Here is a 21,126-nt window from a genome sequence, read left to right as displayed (position 1 = left end):
GTGTGGGGTGTAAGACACCCGGTTGAAATAATCTTTAGCATTCTCTTTTTTGTTTATTGCCATATTTACTCATTGTATCTTTTATTATTATCGGACATAGTTTGTCTTTCTTTGGTTATTAAAAGAAAGGTTTATAGAGGCATCAAGTTTTGAGATCCTAGATTTACTTCTTTTATTTTATTTGAAATTGATCTAAAATGACTACTTGTGAGTGATCTAAGTCATGAAGAAAAAGAAAATAGAATAAAAAAAGAAGAAAAAATATATATATACTTCGCTAGATCACACAAGTCCTTCCACTTTATATAGATAGGTGGTGGCAATTATTCCATTGACCAAGCTCAAACTTCAAAAGAAATTTTCACAAACTTTGTGACACATCTAAGCTATCAAATTTCACATCGGGTGGTTGTACGTAATTGTGATCACCTTGTATTAAAAGTAAATAGTCTTGTATACAATCTCTAGATTTAAATACATTTCTCTTAGAATTAGGACTCCCATCTCAGTTCCTTATCCCCTGGAAGTTCTTCTACCCACAAGAGACGGTCGTACAAAACCTAATTAAGAATTGCAACACAATTTTAACTAAAAATGTCTAGAAATAAATGTTCCTTTAATATTTTGGCATCAAATTTTTATTTCTTTCTTTTTCTTTCTTTGTTTCCTAGATGTTTTCCTAGTGCTGCTTTTTAAGTGGCCGTTCGCTAGATGTGATTTGTTTTCTGCAGTAGTAATGCTGCGACAAAAGATATAGGCAGACTGTTTGTCGAAGGCGTCGTGAGGACCTTCACTAAGCCTCCTACTTCTTGAGTCTCAATGTTGATACTTCATCCTAGTTTAGATTGGTGTTCTAAAACGCGCAAAGTCCGGGCTTGGTGGAATGCTGAGTCTGGAAGGCCCCCAACTCATTGGGGACCTAACTTGTACAGTACCCACCCAAGTTGATACAGTTACTCGGCCGAGTCCACAAAAATTCACCTTGCGTATTTTTAAGCTAAGGGGAGGGGGGCACGAAAATTAAAACCCCTTTCTTCCATTTTCTTCATCATTCTTGTTCAATTCTCCCTCAATTCATCCTTTAAGGGTGGCAACAAGCCGATCTTGGGCCAGGCTAGCCTTGGCCTAGCCCTTGTCCCTATCTGGCTTGCCCACGCCCAAACGGACCATAACAGGCAGGCAGGGCACAAAACAAATGAAAAAAAAAAGAAAAAAGAAAAAAGAGGACCAAGCGGGGGCTTAATTGGGCCAATATAGGCTCTGGCCCTAATACCGCCCTAGGGCCATAAACTGTGGTCCAGGCCCTACTTTTATAAAGCCAAGCCGCCTGGGCCAAGCTGGGTGACCTGGCCCGTTGCCAACCTTATTCATCCCTATGTGTTAAATAGTTCCAAATCAATTAAAACACTTGATTCGACAACAAATATATCCAAAATATCGTATTTGTTTTATTTTTTATTGAACTAAGGTTTGGTCATAGTTGCTTTCTAACTTATTTTTCAACCTATCTCGATCCACCTTGAAATTTGTCCTTGAGCATATTTTTGTGCTCTATAAAATCCAAAGATTAAGATAAAAAAAAGAATAGAAGAAAAAACGAAAAAAACTAAAAATCTTGGATTTGTTAAATTCTTAATATCGATTGTTTAGACGCATCAATGCAACCCTATGTACATATAAAATAGAGTTTTTCATTTTTAGTACAGAGCGAGTCTTGGCTTGTGGAGACTAGTTTGGGTAACTGTACAAACATATCTATGGTTTTTCAACTTCATTTTTTTGAGCTTCCATGCATGCCCTGTGGTCATTGCAGTTGAAGGTATATGTTTTTTCTAACTGTAACGGATATTACTACCTGTGGATATCGTTGTAAACTGTGATTCGTCCATATGAAACATGAGGGTCATATTAAAATGGAATAATATCCATCTTTCCATTACAGAAAGAAATTGAGAGATCACTCGTAGGTGAGAACGCGCATAGAGAGGAGGGCATTGTTTAAAGTTTCATTCTCACTAGGTCACATCTCCACATTAAAAAGAAAAAAAATAAAAATATGAGTTCCATTTGCACTAGGTCACAATTCGAAAAGAGAATCTCTACTTCTTTTGGAATTGGCCCTTGGCTTGGGTTGTCATGATGGCGGAACCATGATGTGAAGTCAAGGATTCCATTCCTAACCATGCATTTCAAAAGATAGAGAGAGGGACCAATGACATAACCTATGGTGTAACTCGTAAATGAAAGATCAAATCTCAAGAATCCATCTCTGAGCCAAACAAAACTCACAAAAATGAATAGATATTTCAAGTTTTACAGCTGAAGCACATCTCAGCATTTCTCATATTTCTCATAATCTGAACCAAAAAGGAATAGCGATTATCATTCCCAAAACCAAGACTCCATGACTCTTTCCAAGTAAAACATGTCCAATGTACAATTTTGAGTTGAAGCTTAAAAATTTTTATCCCTTAAGTGATACTCGCCATCCCACAAAAAACTGTTTCAATGCTGAAGGATGCGAAAATGGCATTATGGGTTAAGAAATGGAACTACGTTATATAGGAAACGATCGCTTAATTGGTCGGCAATTGACGATGTGCAGCGCTTCGTCCTAGGCTCAATTCCTACCAAGGGTAGGGGCCCTCTCCCTAATCACCCACCAAAAAAAATACTCACCCACCATCCATACCTACAAATGGATGGTCGGAGATTAACTTGAGTTGTGTACATTTAATTGAACAGACGGATATAGCCTTTGAGTACCATATACCATTATCATAAACTAAATGGATTCCGGTTCTTCCCTCAGACCAGCTCTGGACCATCTAGAAGACGCTTGTATCCATGGTTTTCTTCAGGCTTCTTAATGGACTCAACAGGAATGCATTTTATGATGATTGCAACAAACATGCTCACAAATCCAATCACAATACTTGCTAACCATAATTTCCAGCTCAATGGAACAGTGCTTGCAAAAGTTCCCAGAAACTCGATAATGATCACCTGAAACACAATTGTGATTGACATAACAGCAACGAACATCCAGCTGCTCAGCAAGCCTTTGAATATGTTTATCTTCTCTATCTCTCTGCTGTTTAGTTCATTGAAGACCTGACCAAAAAGGAACATTGTTATAATAAGTGACTAGTCATCAAAGGCTTTTGGCATATAACAGAGAATGTTGGAATCTCTTTATATCATATATTGAGCTTCTGGAAACTGTAGGAACCATAATTCTCAAAAGAAGGCACTACAGTTTGGTTTTGTTATGTTTCAGTTAGATGTTATATTGCACTTTTTGAAATTCTTAAAAATGTGACATCAACTGATTTTTTAGGGGCAATTGGTGAATAACTCCTGAAATCTTCAACAAATTATGAGAAAAATCTCAGGCAAAGCCATTCATAAACAACAAGAATGTCTCTTGAATATCTACAAATGGGAGAACCACCCTATTGTGCACTATAGTGTGGTCATTCTATTAGAGGTCACCGGCCGCAATTAAGAATACAAAATAAAGAAATAATAATTTAACCGGGAAAAAGACGTATATCCCTCGCTAAAATTATTAACTCAAATAACCCACCAGGCCTATAAAAAGCCCATGAAACCCCACAAGTTAAAAGAAAAAGATATTTAACTCCCTCTTTACCTTTATTGTCCAAATTACTACATTTACCCTTCTTCTGTTTTCTAATTACCTCATCATATAAATGGAGTTTGTGATGCTTCTTTTAACTTACTTGTGAGGCTTCTTTTAACTTACTTGTGAGGTTAATGAGATGAGAGAGAGATATATAAGTACTCAGGAAAGGTTGCTAGAGAGACGAAGAGGTCCATGGGTGAGGAATCGAGAGAGAGAAGGAGAGCTTTTCCAGGATTTAAATACCAGGGTGAATAAGGAAAAAAAAAAGGATAAATTCTATAATTTCGTCAATGGAAAAGGTAAGAAGGGGGTTAAAGTCTTTTTTGTTTAACTTGAGGGGTTCCATCGGCTTTTATAGGAGCAGGGGGTTATTTAGAATTATAATTTTAGAGATTTAGGGAGGCGTTACATGTCATTTTCCCAACTTAGTTTTATCTGTTGAAGTGTTCCCTAAATCTAGATTCCATTAAGATTATTCGCCACCCAACCATTGGCATTCAAATGATAAAAAATAGTTTTTTCTCATCCTCAAGAGCTCAGAAGAGAATCAAAGAAATGAAGAAGTGCCACCGAAAAAAGGTGAATCACAAGGAGAATCTAAGTACAGGACTGATATACCTGGCCTGAAATTTATATGACCAAACAATAGGCAAGGAATCTTTCATGCATAAGCAATACTGAGCAGATCACTGAGGAACTAAGAGCTACTTTACCATAACCCAGAAATTAGGCACCTGGACCACTTTAGACAGGAATCCATAGCAGACATCAATAATTTTATGCTTGAGGACATGTGGGTCCATAACACACATGCTCAGTCCCTCGTAGAACCCACTGAGAGAGAGAGAGAGAGAAGAGAGAGAGACATCTGAAGTCAGGTTATAGGACATGGAGTTGTAGGTCCTCTAGTACTGGTTAAAGCAAGCTAGCATGAAGCATGACAAGGATGCAGGGGCCAAGACTGTAATGAAAAGAACATACACGACTTTTGGTTCCAGAAATAACATGTGAAATGGCTTTAAGGAAAAAGAAACACAAACTAATTCTACATCATCCCACTTTTCAAGATAATGAAGATTTCTATCATAAGCACTTCGGGAATTACAGACTACCATTTTAGACCAGTGGAAGACAAATTAAAAGAAGCTATTGGACACTTCCAATCATCCGCAGGCAACCAAGACCTGTAGGTTTTCCTTCCAGACCTCCATGCTGATGGTTTCTGGACAGCTAGTTCAAAATGACTTCTGATGGACGCAGCTACTTTGTGGAAAAGGTTTTGTGGTTAAGCTTATCCTAGCATTACCAATGGGACAATCTTTTTATAGCCTCCAAAAATAGAAAAAGAATTAATAAATAACTCATAGGTCGAGAACAGGTTTTGTGCTTTCAATTGTATTGCAGTGCTACACGTCAACATTTCTCAAAAAAAAGAATTGTATTGTAGTGCTACAATGATTTTAGTAAGGTTGGCAATGGGCCAGACCATGGCTAGGCCAGCTAGGATGAAGGGCCCTGGCCCAGTTACCCGGCCCAAGCATGGCCTTGCCCTCAAGCCATATTTATAGCCCAGGCCCGAGTTTTTTATGGCCTGTTCATCGGCCATTTGCCAGCCCTAGAATTTAGAAGGCACCACCACCATCATCATCATCCGATCCTTATCCCAACTATTTGGGGTCGTCACACAAATCCTGCTCTACCATTCTGTTTTATCAAAGGTGTTACCCTTAATCAGACCACAAGTCCACATATCTTTTCCTACTACTTCCATCCATATCCTTTGGGCCGTCTCCGTACCCTTTTAGAGCTTTCCACTTAAACCAAATCAACCTTCCTAACCGATACTGTTCTAAGTCGACGTTGTATATGACCGCACAACCAAAATGTACTTTCCCTCATTTTATTGCCCATTGGAGCTACCCTTAAATTCCCTCAAACATAGTCACTCAAAATTCTATTCTTCCTTGTCTTGCAACTAATCCATCTCAACATCCTCATCTCAGCTACACTCATTTTATAGATATATCGTTTCTTGATCGCCCAATATTTCGTCCCAGAAAACATGGCTGGTCTTGTAATCGTCCTATAAAACTTCACCTTCACTTTCATTGGTATGCAATAATCACATAAAACTCCAGAAGTACATCTCCACTTCATCAACCGAGATCTAATTCTATGAGCAACATCTTCTTTAATCTCTCCTTTCTCATGGATTATTGACAAAAGATATTGAAAATAATCTCTTTTAGCCACTTCGCCATGAATCTTAACTAATGTCCCTCTGCTCCTATTATTGCTAAACTTGAATTCCATATATTATGTCTTAGTCTGGCTAATTTTAAAACCTTTAGATTCTAAAGTATCCCTCACAATTCTAACTTTGCGTTTATAGCATCTCTAATCTCATCAATCAAAACTATGTTATCCGCAAATAACATACACCACGGGCCCTCATCTATAGATGCCTAGTTAACTCGTTCATAACCAAAGCAAAAGATGTGGGCTCAATGCTAACCCCTACTGTAAGCCTTCTGTTACTGAAAACTAACTTGTCTCTCCAATTGTTGTCCTAACATTAGCTAGTGCTCCCCCAACCATGTCAATATATTCTCTTGAAACTCCTTTCTTCTCTAACACCCACCGAATTCTCTCTCTAAGTATCCTATCGTATGCTTTCCTTAAATCAATAAAGACCTAAACTTCTTAATCACTAAGTAGGACAATAGCCTCAATGGTTGACCTCCTTGGCATAAATCTGAAGTGATTTTCTTATACACTAATTTCATGTCTCAGTCGTCGCTCAATCACTCTCTCCCACATTTCGATAGTCTCATAAATTTGATCCCTATTAATCCGTGTAGTTTTGTATGTCTCATTTGTACTTGTAAATAGGTACCACAATATTTTCTCTCCATTCATTTAATGCTTTCTTTATTCTCAAGATCTTGTTGAACATCTTGGTCAACCAAAATATGCCAATTCTCCCACGCATTTCCAAACCTCTATTGGCATATCATGTTGTCCTAAAGCTTTTTCAATCTTCATCTTTCTTAAAGCCTCTTTCACTTCAGATATCCTAATCCTATGGAAGTGCCTATGACCTTTGACCTCATTTATGTTTACGGATCCTCCTAATGTTGAGCTCCCAGAGTGGTCCATTATTTAACAATTTCTGAAAATAAGTTCTCCACCTTTCATTGACCTCATCATTCTTCACCAATATCCTCTAATCCTCACTCTTAATGAATTTAACATAGTCTAGGTACCTACACTTCCAATCTTATTTTTGCTAGTTTGAAGACATCTTCTTCACCTTCTCTTGTCTCTAAATTATTGTATAGTTCATCATATGAATTGAGTTTAGCCTTACCATTTTCCTAGCATTCCTCTTGGCATTTTTATATTCTTCTAAATTCTAATCATTTCTATTCCCTAACCAAGCTTTGTAACATGATAGTTTTTCACTAATAGCTTTTAAAACCTCATCATTCTACTACCAAGTTTCATTAACTTTGTCATCAGAATTTCATTTTCCTTCTTTCATCAATTTTATTCTTAAAAAGTCTGTTTCATCCTTTTTAAGTTCCACCACCTAGTGTTTGGACACCCATTAATATCACTCCTCTTCCATCTCTTAGTACAAATAACTATAACCATGAGCCTATGTTGCATGGTCTAACTCTCTCCTAGGATAACCTTATAATCTTTACATGATCGTCTTGTCTTCTTAACTAAAAGTCTATCTGGCTTTTATGTGGTCTACTTTTGTAAATTATTAAATGTCATTTCGCTCTTTAAAGTAGATGTTTGCTATTGTTAGATTGTAATCTATAGAAAAATCAAGAATAGCATCAACAATCTCATTTCTTTGCCCAAATATAGCCCCTATATACCCTTACATATCCTCTATTATCTTTTCGTACAAAGCCATTTAAGACCCCTCCTAAAAATGTCCTCTCTCTATTTGGTATTCCTTGGAGTAGTCCATCAATGTCCTCCTAGAATTGTCTTTTAAATTTATCCTTTAATCTATACGTGGCAAGTAAGTACTAACTATATTATCTCTTCACTTAACTCAAGTTTAATTAGTAAGAGCCTATTACCTACTCTCTTAACATCTAGTAATTTATCCTTAAAATATTTCTCTAGCATTATACTTATGCCATTCATATTAGCATCTCTTCATGTATACCAAAGTTTATCGACTAATTTCCTTAGCGTTTGCCCTTTTCTAATTAATTTCCTGTAAACAAGCTATGTTAACTCTCATTTGTCTCATTGTATCTATTAACTCCATACTCATACCTGATAGAGTTACTACATTCTATGTAGCCAGACAAATCCCATTCATTTGGACTAGCTTCTTTACCCATGCTCGTTCAAAATGGAAAACGAATCCTTGCCTACTTATCACCGCAATTGGGTGTTGTTGCAGTGCGTCCCTTCTAGGGAATGCCCTAGCTAACCCTTGCTCATTTCTCATTGCATCTGGGTTCCAATACAACATGTCGCTTATATGGAAGGCCCTAGCATGTGTAGAAAACATCAGATCAAGATTTATGATAGGGATGGGGCAAAAGTTTTATATAGACTACCCACCTAATACAACTCTCCTCCGAGCTTAGGACTGGCAATGATCTAATATACAAGCCTTTGGAGCGAAGGTTGTAGCCAGCAGGTACTTGAGTTTGCAAATTGCAAGTCTCTTCTCCACTAATGGAGCATGGCAATCAGTTGTGGCAGATATTACTATTATCTACATAGAAGCACATTATATTCAAAAGGGGTATCATGCAAGACCATTATACATTTTTCATGCTCTTCAAATTATTCATAGGAAAACTCAATTGTGCCCACATGATTTGTTGGGATGCTCAAACCCATATGATATCTATGTATTTGCTACAAAAAAGAATCACATCATCATCCTCAAAACCTTATCTCAACTAATTGGGTCGACTATGTGAATCTTGTTTTGCCATTTAGCTCTATCAAGAGCCATACCTTCAAAAAGTCTATAAGTCCTTATATCTTTTCTCACTACTTCTATCCATGTCCTTTTGGCCCCCTCTTGCCCTTTTAGAGCCTTCCACTTGAACAACATCGCACCTCCTAACTGACGCTATATTGAGTTTGCACTAGATGTGGCCAGCCCACCTAAATCTACTTTCCCTCATCGCATATTGAAGCCACACCTAAGTTCCCTCAAATATATTCATTTTAAATTTTACCATTTCTTGTTTTACTACTTATCCATCTACACATTCTCATCTTTAGCTACACTCATCCTCCGAGTATGTTTTTCTTTTTTCTTTTTTTTTTTAATGTTCACATTTGTATTAATAAAAGGAGATTATAGTGTAGATCATGTGCATATAAACACATATTCAAAGTTGGGCATGCCTGCTTGGCATGTGCCCATCACCTAAACCCAACAGAGGAAAAAATAAAACCCCAAAAAGCTCTACATAGACACAGATTAGAAGGGAGGAAAAATCTACTAAGCAACCAAAGAGTTGTTTATACAAGCACCATCCCTAGCTAAAGTGTAAGCAGCAGTATTTACTTCCCCAAAAACGTGTCTCCAAATAATTCTTAAAGAGCCACAGATGACAGCTACTTCATCAAAAATGGGCTCAAGTCTCCACAGGACAGGAGCAAGGCTAAAAGTCCAAGTAATAACATTTTTTGAATCTCCTTCAACAACAAAATCTAAATTCCAAATTGGGTCAAATCTCCGGATGCCTTCAAGCAAAGCTAGAGCCCCTGCGAGTGTAAATCTGAGATGCCAATAGGAGAAGAGTATAGGAGGAGTGTAGAACCTTGTGAGTTTCTGTAATGGCCTCCTATGCTGGATGGGCCGGGTTGCCAAGGGAACAACCATCGCAATTTAACTTAAGATAGCCATCTTCAGGAGGCCTCCACAGAGAAGAGCAAGATATCCTATGGTACAAGAGGTCTTGCCAATTGAAGAAGAGCTTGGAAGCGGAGTAGGTATAGAGGATACTGTGTTTCTTGCTCCAAAAAGATACAAGGGTGCAAAACTTGTCCTTCAAAGAAGGAATGGAAGCCTTTTTCCTCTAAGAATGTAACTATTTCTTTCAAGCCATATGGTCCACTGAGATTGAAGCACTGAAAAAAGCTGGAGTTTGACAAAGAGATATGGAGGCCGAAAGCAAAGAGATGACGAATGGACAGTGGGATAACCCAGTTCCAATCGAAAAGATGGAGGATGTGGGACCAGAGAGCAAAAGCAATGTCACAGTGAAATGAGTGAATAAATTAATGAACATTCGTCTCTTCAGCCCTGGAACACAACACACATCTATTGGGTAAGGAAATTCCTCTTTTTTGGAGATGATCTAAAGTAAGAGCTCTTTCATGTAAACTTACCCAATTAAAAAATTGGATCTTGGGTGGAATAGATGAGAACCATGCCTTGGCAGCAATGGAAGGTGAGGCAGCAGGAGGGTAAAGAGATGATTGGAGGATTTGGTAAAAGGAGGCTACATAAAAAATACCATAAACATTTGGGGTCCATATGATTTTGTCCTCCCCAAATACGAGAATGAAAGTTTGTGTCAGGCTTGAGGACAAAGCCGTGAAGGCAGTGATCTCATCCTCAGAGAGAAATCTTCTGAAATTTCGGTTCCAAGATCTTGAGGACCAAATAGTAGTGAAACTGTCGACAACTGTGGCCAGAGGTTCAACTGAGATTCTAAAAACGGACGGGAACTAGTACTTCAAAAGGTATTTTACCCAAATGTATAGCCAGAAGAGGACTCAATTGCCATTTCTTGGACAGAAGCGCAACCTCTCTGAAAAGAGATTGCTGCATCACAGGATACCAAAAACCAAATAACTGGTCACCGGGACTACAAGAAAGTAACCAAGCATGATCACCTCGACAATATTTATGGTAAGACCATTTCTCTTCAAAGATGAGTTGGCTAGGTGGAAAAGCACCGCCACCATTTACCAAGGAAAGCGAGATTTATAAATTTAAGATTTCAGATACCGAGGCCCCCTTAAACCTTAGGGGTGCAAACCTTTTCCCAAGAGATTAGGTGAAATTTGTGGCTCCCTCACCTGACCATAAAAACTTCCTCATGAGTCTCGCCAAGCTTGCTTGGACAGATTCGGGCATACAAAAAAGAGACATAAGGAAGAGGAAAATATTGAGTTAAAAAAATCTCCCTTGCCATCCAGTGAGTCTACTACCAAACTTGTCGATGATTGAGCTTCACTGATTTAACTTTGGAAGGCCAAGACCGAGGGGAAGGCCTAGGTGAGAGGATGGGATGTCATCGACAACGCAACCCTACTAATTGGTGAAACTTTGAACCATGGAACTATCAAGACAAACACCCATCATTTTAGTCTTGGCCCAGGTAAGAGGATGGGATGTACTTTGGGTATGTTGTTTCTTGACCACCCAACATTCCGTCTCATAAAGCAAAGCTGGTCTCACAACTATCTTATAGAACTTCTCCTTTAGGTTCATTAATATGCACGATCACATAAAACTCCCGTTGCACATCTCCATTTCGCCACCTAGCTATAATTCCGTGTGCAACATCTTCTTCAATCACTCCATTATTTTGGATTATCGACCCAAGGTATTGAAAGTCCTCTCTTATAGGTACTTCCTGGCCAACAATCTTAACTACTTCCTCATTTCTACTCTTCTTATTACTAAACTAGCATTTTATATATTTTGTCTTAATCCTACTGATTTTAAAATCTTTATATTCTAGAGCATCCCCCCAAAGTTCTAACTTTGGGTTGAAGCCGCTTCTAACCTCATTGATCAAAACTATGCCATCTGCAAATAACCTATATCAGAGTACCTCATCTTATAGGTGTCCAGTTAACTCGTCCATAACTAAAACTAGTGCTCCCTCATACATATCACTCACTTTGACAATATATCATCTGGAAACTCCTTTGTTTTCTAACACCCATCAAATTAAATCTCTAGGTACCCTATTGTAAGCTTTCTCTAAATTAATAAATATCATATGATGGTCTTTTCCCTTCTCCCTGAACTTCTCAATTACTTGCCTAAAAAGGAAAATGGCCTGAACTATTGACCTCCCTCGCAAAAAACCAAATTGATTTTTTGATACGCTTGTCTCACGCCTTAGTTATTGCTCAATCACTCTCTCCCACAGCTTTATAGTGTGGCTCATAAGTTTGATCTCTCAATAGTTCGCACAATCCTGCATCTCTCTTTTATTCTTGTAAATAGTCACCACAATACTTCTCTCCATTCGAGTGGCATTTTATTTGTTGTCAACACCTTATTGAACAACTTGGTCAACCAGCATATGCCAATCTCCCCCATGCACTTCCAAACCTCTATTGAGATACTATATGGTCCTAAACCCTTTCTTATATTCATCATCCTCAAAGCTTCTTTAACTTCAAATATCTTAATCCTATGAATATATATATCACATCCACCATCATTTATGCCAAAGGTTCCTCCTAGTATTGTGTTCCCATTGTGTTCGTCATTTAATAATTTTTTAAAATTAACTTTTTACCTTTTGTTGACCTCACCATCCTTCATCAAGACCCTCATATTCTCCCTCTTAATGCATTTAACATAGTCTAGATCCCTACACTTCCCCACTCTCATTTTTGCTAGTTTGAAGACATCTTTTTCATCTTCTCCTGTTCCCAGTTTATTGTTTAGATTATCATACAACTTAAGTTTAGCTTTACTTACTAGTTTCTTAGTGTTTAGTTTAGATTTTTATATTCTTTCAAGTTTTGATTATTTCTATTATATTATCAACATTTCTATTACAAATAAGAATCACATAAGATGGTTTATTAGAACCAAAACTTGGAAATGCATAAAAGCTGACAACCATGCACTTGGTTTTAGTTCAAGTGATAATAAGAAACAATCTTCAACAAAAAGAGTGATAAGTGAAAACTTGCACTCAGTTTTAGTTCAAGTGATAATAAGAAAACAATCTTCAACAAAAAGAGTGAGAAGTGAAAAGAATTTGAAATACATCGAAAAGTTAAAGAATGGAATCTGTAGAAATCAGTCAACAGGGAAGTGTACCTGGCAGAAAACAAAAGTATTGAAAATGAATGTATTCAGCACAGAATCTGCATTTGAACCACTTAGTCCGAGGAGCTTCTTTCCATAGAACTCGAGTACTCCGAGTACCACAAGCTGATAAACACTTTGTCCAATAATATTCCTCCACATGGACCTACTGATGAAGCTAACATTCCTCCCAACTGGTGGTCTTTTCATCATTTCATCATCTGGAGGCTCTGTAGCCAATGCTAAAGCACCAAGAGTGTCCATTATCATGTTGACCCACAACAACTGAACAGCAGTAAGAGGAGCACTACCTGAAAGTTACTTGGCAAAATCAATTCAACAGATTCATGCAACAGGAGAAAATAATGTGTACTTCCTTTGATGGGCCTTACCAGAGAGTTTTCAAACAAATAAATATTCTTACCTGTAATGCATGCTGAAAAAAAATTGATGATGAGAGCAACCACATTCACTGTTAACTGGAACTGCACAAACTTCTGAATATTTATGTACACTGCGCGCCCCCATTTTGTAACATTTACAATGGTGGAAAAGTTGTCATCTAGTATGATGACATCAGCATTTTCTTTTGCAACCTGAACATCAATCATCATACATTTCATCAATACAACAAAATGAAGAAAAACATCACGGTGAACAATACTGAAGGAAATCAGAGAAAAGGATAATGCCACCCATTGCAAGCCTAAAACATGTCAGAAAACAATCCCCATTGTTGAATATTACTTGAAACCTCAGTTTCAAACTGGAATCAAGTCCTGAACATGTAGAGCCTAGATATGTTGCATGCGAGAACAAAGAGAGTGTTAAGAACAAACATGCCCGGCATTAAGGCATACATAAAACTATTCATGGTGTTGATCCCAAAAAAGACCAGTTTTTATTTGCTCCTCCCATAATAATTCATGCATAGATAAAAACTGTTTGAGAAGTTCGCATCCAATCTGTTAAAGAATTTCTACATACCCATCTAACTAAAACAGATCCCATAGGGTAATTATAAACTTTATAAAACAGAAACAGAAGCTCATCACAAAAGTTTCATGTGTAGTTCTTACACGAAGGGACTCAGAAGAACAATGGGAAAATTTGCAGCAGTAAAGGTGGGCATACCGGAAAATTAATATGCTTTGAAATAACAAATTTTCTGAAATAATATCAAGAACAAATGCGGCACAAACCTCAGTTCCTGCTATACCCATTGCAAGTCCAATGTCTGCCTCATGCAGAGCAGGTGCATCATTGGTCCCATCACCAGTCACAGCTACAACTTCATGGAAAATATTCCTCAAGTTTGTCACCAATTTATGTTTGTCCAAAGGCAAGGATCTGGCCATCACCTGCACTCAAGATCACACTAAGGCTTGATGAAATACAACAATAAATACAAAATGCAAAGAACTTTAGAAAAGGAAATAAGGACCTGAATTTTTGGAATCAACTCCTCCATTTCCTCCTGCGTTTTCTTTTGGAACTCTGGCCCTTCAATGGCTATACCATCATCTGTCAATATGCCACATTCTCTAGCAATTGCTTTGGCTGTATTTATATTGTCACCTGTAACCATTCGCACTGTAATACCAGCATTTCTACATGTTTGAACAGCATCCTTAACACCAAGGCGAACTGGATCTTTGATGCCAACAATAGCCACTAATGTATAATCATCCATAGGAATAACATCCCCATCAAAACTCTCATCCATGTCCTTATAAGCAAGGCAAAGAGTTCTAAGAGCTTCACCAGCAAAACTGTTTATGATATCCATAACATGATGCCTATACATCTCATCCATACAGACAACCTGACCTTCTCTATCTACAATCATGTTACACATTTGCAAAACAATCTCTGAAGCGCCTTTACAAAAGGCACGGAATCCTCCTCCAGGAAGAGCCACAACTACTGACATTTTCTTCTTAACAGAATTGAAAGGCTCAACCTTTACCAATGTTGATTGTGCACGTTGGCTTGCAAAGTCACCCCCCACTAGTAATCCAAATTCCAGTATTGCCGTCTCTGTAGGGGTACCGAAGACTGTATTCCTTCCTTCTGTGCTTCTCACCACCTCTGCACCTGTGTTTTGAAATATCGATTGCAAAAGGGTGCTCAACACTCTCTCAGAGATAACTGACTTCAATTCCTCACCTCTTTCTCCAACCTTAAAATCCTTGACTTGATCACATATCCACAGCTTAGTTAAAACCATATGGTTAGTGGTTAATGTCCCTGTTTTATCAGTGCAAATACATGTTGCAGATCCCATTGTCTCACATGCAGCTAGATGCCTCACAAGCGCCTTATCATTCATTAATTTCTTCATGGCAAAAGCCAGACTCAGAGTCACGGCCAAAGGTAGTCCTTCAGGAACCGCGACCACGATTATGGTCACTGAGATAGCAAAATAATCTAATATCTTCAGTGCATCACTTGAAGACCAGTTTGAAAAATCACCATTGATCGCCTTCTCGACTGAGAATCTGATTATTAGAACCAGAAATGTAAGAACCGCGAATGTTAATCCAATTTTCCCAATGATTGTGGCAACCCCATTGAGCTTTACCTGCAACGGTGTCTCATCTTCTCCTCCCTCACTCAGAGTCTCCATTAACCTACCCCACTCTGTCCTCATTCCAACTGAAGTCACCAACATCTTACCAGACCCATCCTGCACTTTGCTTCCAGCTAAAAGGAATGGCCTCCCTTGATCTACATTCACTGGTTCACTCTCCCCAGACAAGCTCGACTCATCTATAAGGAGACTGTAGCCTGATATAAAGAGCCCATCTGCAGCCACCTGATCACCGATAGATAGATGAACAATATCTCCTACAACCACATCAAAGATTGATATCGTTTGCCTGCACCCATCCCTCGTAACCTGCACAAATATCTTCTTCTTCTCCTTATCCAAATCCTTGAATTGTAGAGATTGCCTATAGTCACTTATTGCAGTAACAATCACAACCAAGAACACACTCAGAATGATTCCTAATCCATCATATGTACCCTTTGGAAACCCCTCAGTGCTTACACCAACTGCAATCGATACCACTGCACATACCATGAGGATAATGAGAGTCATATCGTGTAAAGCTTCCCATACAAATGTCAAGAAACTCCTGGAGGGCTTCTCAACATAGCGATTGACACCATACACATTTTGCCTGAGCTCTATGCTTCGTGGGTTGAGACCATCATTGAGGGAGGAAGAGACCTTTCTTGCTATGCCTTCAACCCCACCATTGGATTTCAGCCTGTTGTGGTCATGGCCTCGTACGATTGATGACAACTCTTTTGCATCAATGCCAAAACCAGCTCTCCGAGCCTCTTCAGAGAGAGCGTAATCTTCATCACCACCTCCACTAACAGCTGGGTGATTGCAAAACACAAGATAGACAATTATCAGACAAGAAATAAATAGCAAACACAAGTTAAAAGACAAGTTCCTAGATGAAAGGATCCTTGGAGAAAGATGAGAGAATATACCTTCGATGAATTGCAGGGCAGCCTTTTGGACGTAAAGAGCAATCCGTATCTTTTCCTGCAATGCATAAAAACAAATGATAAGGAATAAGTACGGAAATCCAAAGACTTTGACCTCTTCGTATGAAACGAAGCGACTTTGATAACATTGAGCGTAAGCAATCACAACCTAGTCCAATAAATTAGAGTCCAATTCAAAAGAGCAAATGCCACTTTAATTGGTTTATCATGACGAAATACTAGCAAAGAAATTAAATTGAGAAGTGGGAAAATGGGTGATGCTCCTTATCTCAATAGTAAAAAATTCGAACTTATGATTCACAAACAAGCACTAGAAAGGCTCCCACTACAATTAAAAGGAGCACAAAAGGATGAATGATGGTTCCTCAAGATAATTGCTTTGGACAACAGCATCCATGGATGCATATGCTTTAACCCGGTATATTTGAAGAAGGAATGACAACCAAAGGTTACCAAATGTGTGTCCTTATCTATTCTGCCAACCAGAAGGGTCCAAATGTTTTGACCCTCAAACTAGAAAAATGAGAATTATGTGCTTTCACAAAATGTTACCCCCTTTCAATGTTAGAGCCTAATGTTTTAGTAAATGATGATTTGGACTCAGACTCGGCTAATAGAATCTATCTGGTATCAGGGAGCATTTGACACAAGTCGTTTGATTTTTTTTTTTTGACAATATCACAAAGCTTTAATATCATGGAGAAATATGAATGAGTTACCAATTAAATTGTTACCCCATTTCAATATTAGAGCCCAATGCTTTAGGAAATGATGATTTGGACTGAGACTCGTCTAAGTTAATAGGATCTGGCATCAGGGAACATTTGGCACAAAGTCGTTTGATTTTTTTTTTTAAAAATATCACAAAGCTTTTATTAATATCATGGAGAAATATGAATGAGTTACACAATTAAATTGTCACTAACAATCAAATCTATTAAATCCACTCCCCTATTTGCTCAACCTAATACTTGTCTACTTGAAATAATCCAAATCTTTCTCTTTTACTTCTTCTCTATATCCCCCACCAAAATCCAAATTGTCTAACTTTTCTCTCTATTACTGAACAGAAGCAATTTCCAAACTCTGGCCCTACATGTTTCCCAAGACTGAAAAGATAGGGTTCTATGGATGAAAGGAAGAATACATTGAGATTCAAGATAAAGCATGAAAATAGGTAGACAACAGAAAGGGAAAGATGCCTTTTGGAAATTTTAGTTACAACTCTTCCTATTTTTCTAAAAAATAAAGTTTATATTAAATTTGGTGGGTAAATTAGCTGCACCTCTTCCTTCCATTTTCTAAACAAAATTTGCATGAAATTAGGTAGGACACAAATTCTTATATTTATAAATTGAATATATTTCAGTCTCATCCAAACCAAAATAAAACATCAGATATGAAAATCTTCTACTGTTTAATATTCTAGAAAGCCATGTAGAAAGCAGACTTGTCAGCACCGAATATTCAATAATTGGCATTTATATAAAACAAATATCCTATTTTCCATATTCTAAGAAAATTCTAAATAGAAGTACTGAAGATAATTAATTTGTTCATCTAATTCGATGTTAAAAACTTCATGTCTTCAATCCATCACACCTTAACCATGTATACTAGTAGACAATGATGGCCTACTGCAAGGCTTCATCCTTGCACTTTCCTATGGTAACACCAATTTTATCCGTTTTTGCAATTTTTCTTAAAAGCTAAATCCTTATGCCACACAAATTCTCCATTAGTAAGGGCAACTATACAATTAATCAACATTACACATTTCGAATTCCATAAGCAACTCCCAAGGCATTTACACCATAACATCATTTCACATGTGTTGTGCAATTATTGTTGGGATTTTGAGGCCATTTAAAGCATGTAATGGGTTTTAGAATAGTGGAATAATCAATTCCAAAGGGAGTATGGTCCAAAGGGGCCAAAGTTGGCAACATTGATGCCAAGACAAGGACTAAGCTTGACGAGCTAAGCCACGTTGAGTTCTAAAACCCCATAGACCTGGGCATATAACACAACCGAGAAAGGTTTCCAGGGTTAGCCCTAATGAGGTCGGAAAGATGCTCAAGGTAATTGTTCAAGGGACTTAGTGACCTTGTATTCAATTAGTACACCTAAAGGGACAAGGGTCAAATCCTCATCATGACCATCACCCGGCATGTAGCCGTATTAGGAAGTGCACACAATTGAGAGTGTGATATATACATGTGTGAGAGATTGCCCTCTTACACTAAGGTGGTGTTTGATAACTGTGTAAAAGGGTGAAAGTCCAATTGCAAGTTTCATTACATACCATTGAGGGTGTGATATATACATGCACGAGAGATAGCCCCTGTACCCTAAGGTGGCGTTTGATAACTATATAAAAGGGTGAAAGTTTAGCTCTAAGTTTCAAACGTTTGATAACGGATACAAGTGGGAAAGTCGGAACACCAATTTTCCAAGTTTCACTATTCATCTTTGCAAAATTGTTGCGCATGAGGGAGGGTGCGCAGCAGCTTTCGCTAAAAGTTGGAGCACCCTTTCAATGAATAATCCTGCGTGAAGTCCCCCGTGAACCCGTGAGATTCTCTACAAAAGTGCTGCCCTCTACAACCCTAACCCATGAAGCCCTTTCTCAGCCACGCTGTGCTGCCCTCTGCCACCTTATAGAGACGGCGTGAAGATGCCCTTTCTCTACAAGGGCCACTCTGTGCTACCATCTGCAACCCTATAGAGACGACATGAACCCGTGAAGCACTTCCTCCACAAAAACTAGTCTCAAAGTGCTGCCCTCTGTAAACCCCGTAGAGAAGAATACCTTCAGAGAAGAATATCAACACAGAAGAATACCTCACAAAAGAATACCCTCAAAGAAGTATACCCCAAATCAGTGAGTTTTTTACTTTTTTTTTAAGTTAAATCTTCATATGATTCAGCTCTATCGATTTTTTTTTGTTATGATTTTTTATAATAAGGCCAAATCGGTGAGGTTTTTATTTTTCTTTTATTTTGGCTCATAAACCCCAAATCAATGAGTTATTTCACTGATAAACCTTAAATCAGTGAGTTAACACACTGATAAACCCCAAATCAATGACTTTCTTTTTTTCTTTTTCTTTTTTTCGTTTGTTGCTATTTGTGATGATAACCCCAAAATATTTAAGTAAACTCACTGATAAACCCAAATCAGTGTTTTAAATTTTTTTTTTACTATTTTTATGATGTTAAACCCCAAATGACTGCAAGAATGTTTATTTGTTTTATGTGCTGCAATTTTATATGATAAACCCCAAATCAGTGAGGCTTTTTTTTTTTTTTTTTTGCTTCTGTTTTGGCTCATAAATCCCAAATCAGTGAGTTTTTAATTTATTTTTACTGTTTTTTATGATGTTAAACCCCAAATGATTGCAATAACGCAATTTTTCTTTTTGCTATGATTTTATATGATAAACCCCAAATCAATGAGGCTTTTTTTTTTTGCTACTAGTTTAGCTGATAAACCCCAAATCATTGAATCTACTCACTGATAAACCAATGAGGTACTTATTAATAAACCCCAAATCAGTGAGTTTACTCACTGATAAACCCCAAATCAGTAAGTTTACTCACTGATAAACCCCAAATACTGGCAGTTTCCAGCTTTCCCATTGCTGAAACTTTCTCATTGCTAAAGGAGTGAAATTATCAGCACCAAATTTTATCAAACAGAGTTTCCAGCTTTCACCCTACCAATTTTCATCTGCTATTCCAGAATATCGAGGAAGTCAGCAGCAGGGGTGGTTCTTAGGATTCTCAGGACACTGCAGTGAAAGTTTATCAAATACCACCTAAGTGTTCCTAGGGGAAACCTGTAATCCATGGACTAGGGCTATATTCTCATCACCTCTTGGCTAGTTTTGGCAGTCCAATCATGAATCCCTATGATGGATCCCTATGATGGACTGTGGGTGATGATAACTATTGCTTCAGTTTGATAAAACAAGTATGGGACATGGAAACCAGAGGAGATGGAATGTCCCAGTATATTCGCATTTTCCTTAACAAAGTTGGATCCAATTCACATCAAATAATTTTAAAATGTTTAATTCTATGTTAAATGATTTTTATAATATTAATATGAATTTTTAGATAGCTCTAGATATTTTATTTTATCAAAATTGATTCTTAAAAGGACTAAAATTGATTTTTCACAAGTTAAAATATTCAGAGAGAAAAATAAAATACTTATATTTTTTAAAACTAATTTCATTATTTTAAAATTCATTTAAGTTTGTGGGCCCTAAAGTACATTGAGGCCCACCACATTAGGCCCAGGGGCATGGGACCCACTCGAGTCACACAGGTTGGATACCCCACTCTTTCCATTATCTCTCTTAGGTTATGAGATGGCTTGTTGAAGAAGCCATCTATAAGGTATGCAGTGATGTGGTCAACTGATTTCAAGATGAAAGTATGATATTTGAATTAGAATTATATGACATAAATTTAAATCATATGACAATTTCAATTAAAAGGATTTTGATGGAATTAGGTTAAGGGATAAAGTTCTAGTACTTTCATTAGATCATGATGGTAGATCTAAGTATTGTACAGTTAAGATATCTCATCCCACAAGTCATCAATGATCAACAGTCAAGATTGAGTCTTCATAAGGATGGCTAAACCCTAAATCCCAAAACCTGACCTCACTATTATAAATACATCTCTTTGGGAGGTCAAATCTCTCAACCCTAACCAAGAGCTCTCTTTCTTTCTCACCTTCTCATAGGTGGCACGCCACCCTCTCTCTCTACTCTTCTCTTCTCTCTCTTATAATCTCTAGGACTCCGAAAAATAAGAAAGGGGCCACACCTCTTGGTGGTTTGATAAGAAAGGGGGTATGCCC

At 37.7% G+C, this 21,126-nt stretch overlaps 1 protein-coding gene across 1 annotated transcript in view; it reads right to left on the bottom strand.

Moving 5' to 3' along the window:
- Nucleotides 1-2,270: 2,270 nt before the first annotated feature.
- Nucleotides 2,271-21,126, bottom strand: part of LOC18433337 (calcium-transporting ATPase 4, plasma membrane-type) — a 30,060-nt gene continuing 11,204 nt past the window's right edge. The window contains exons 2-7 of the mRNA XM_006843430.4: nucleotides 16,230-16,284; nucleotides 14,164-16,112; nucleotides 13,922-14,080; nucleotides 13,144-13,315; nucleotides 12,732-13,030; nucleotides 2,271-3,114 (exon numbers count right to left, since the gene is read on the bottom strand). Of these exons, the coding sequence (XP_006843493.2) occupies nucleotides 2,809-3,114; nucleotides 12,732-13,030; nucleotides 13,144-13,315; nucleotides 13,922-14,080; nucleotides 14,164-16,112; nucleotides 16,230-16,284 (2,940 nt within the window). The 3' untranslated portion in view covers nucleotides 2,271-2,808. The remainder of the gene's footprint in view (nucleotides 3,115-12,731; nucleotides 13,031-13,143; nucleotides 13,316-13,921; nucleotides 14,081-14,163; nucleotides 16,113-16,229; nucleotides 16,285-21,126) is intronic.

This window comes from Amborella trichopoda, chromosome 1, assembly GCF_054954075.1.
Source record: "Amborella trichopoda isolate Santa Cruz 75 chromosome 1, AtrichopodaSantaCruz75HAP2 v2.0, whole genome shotgun sequence".
Lineage (NCBI taxonomy): Eukaryota > Viridiplantae > Streptophyta > Magnoliopsida > Amborellales > Amborellaceae > Amborella > Amborella trichopoda.
The sequence above is the reverse complement of the archived record's forward strand: the minus strand, read 5'-3'. Positions and strand labels throughout refer to the sequence as shown.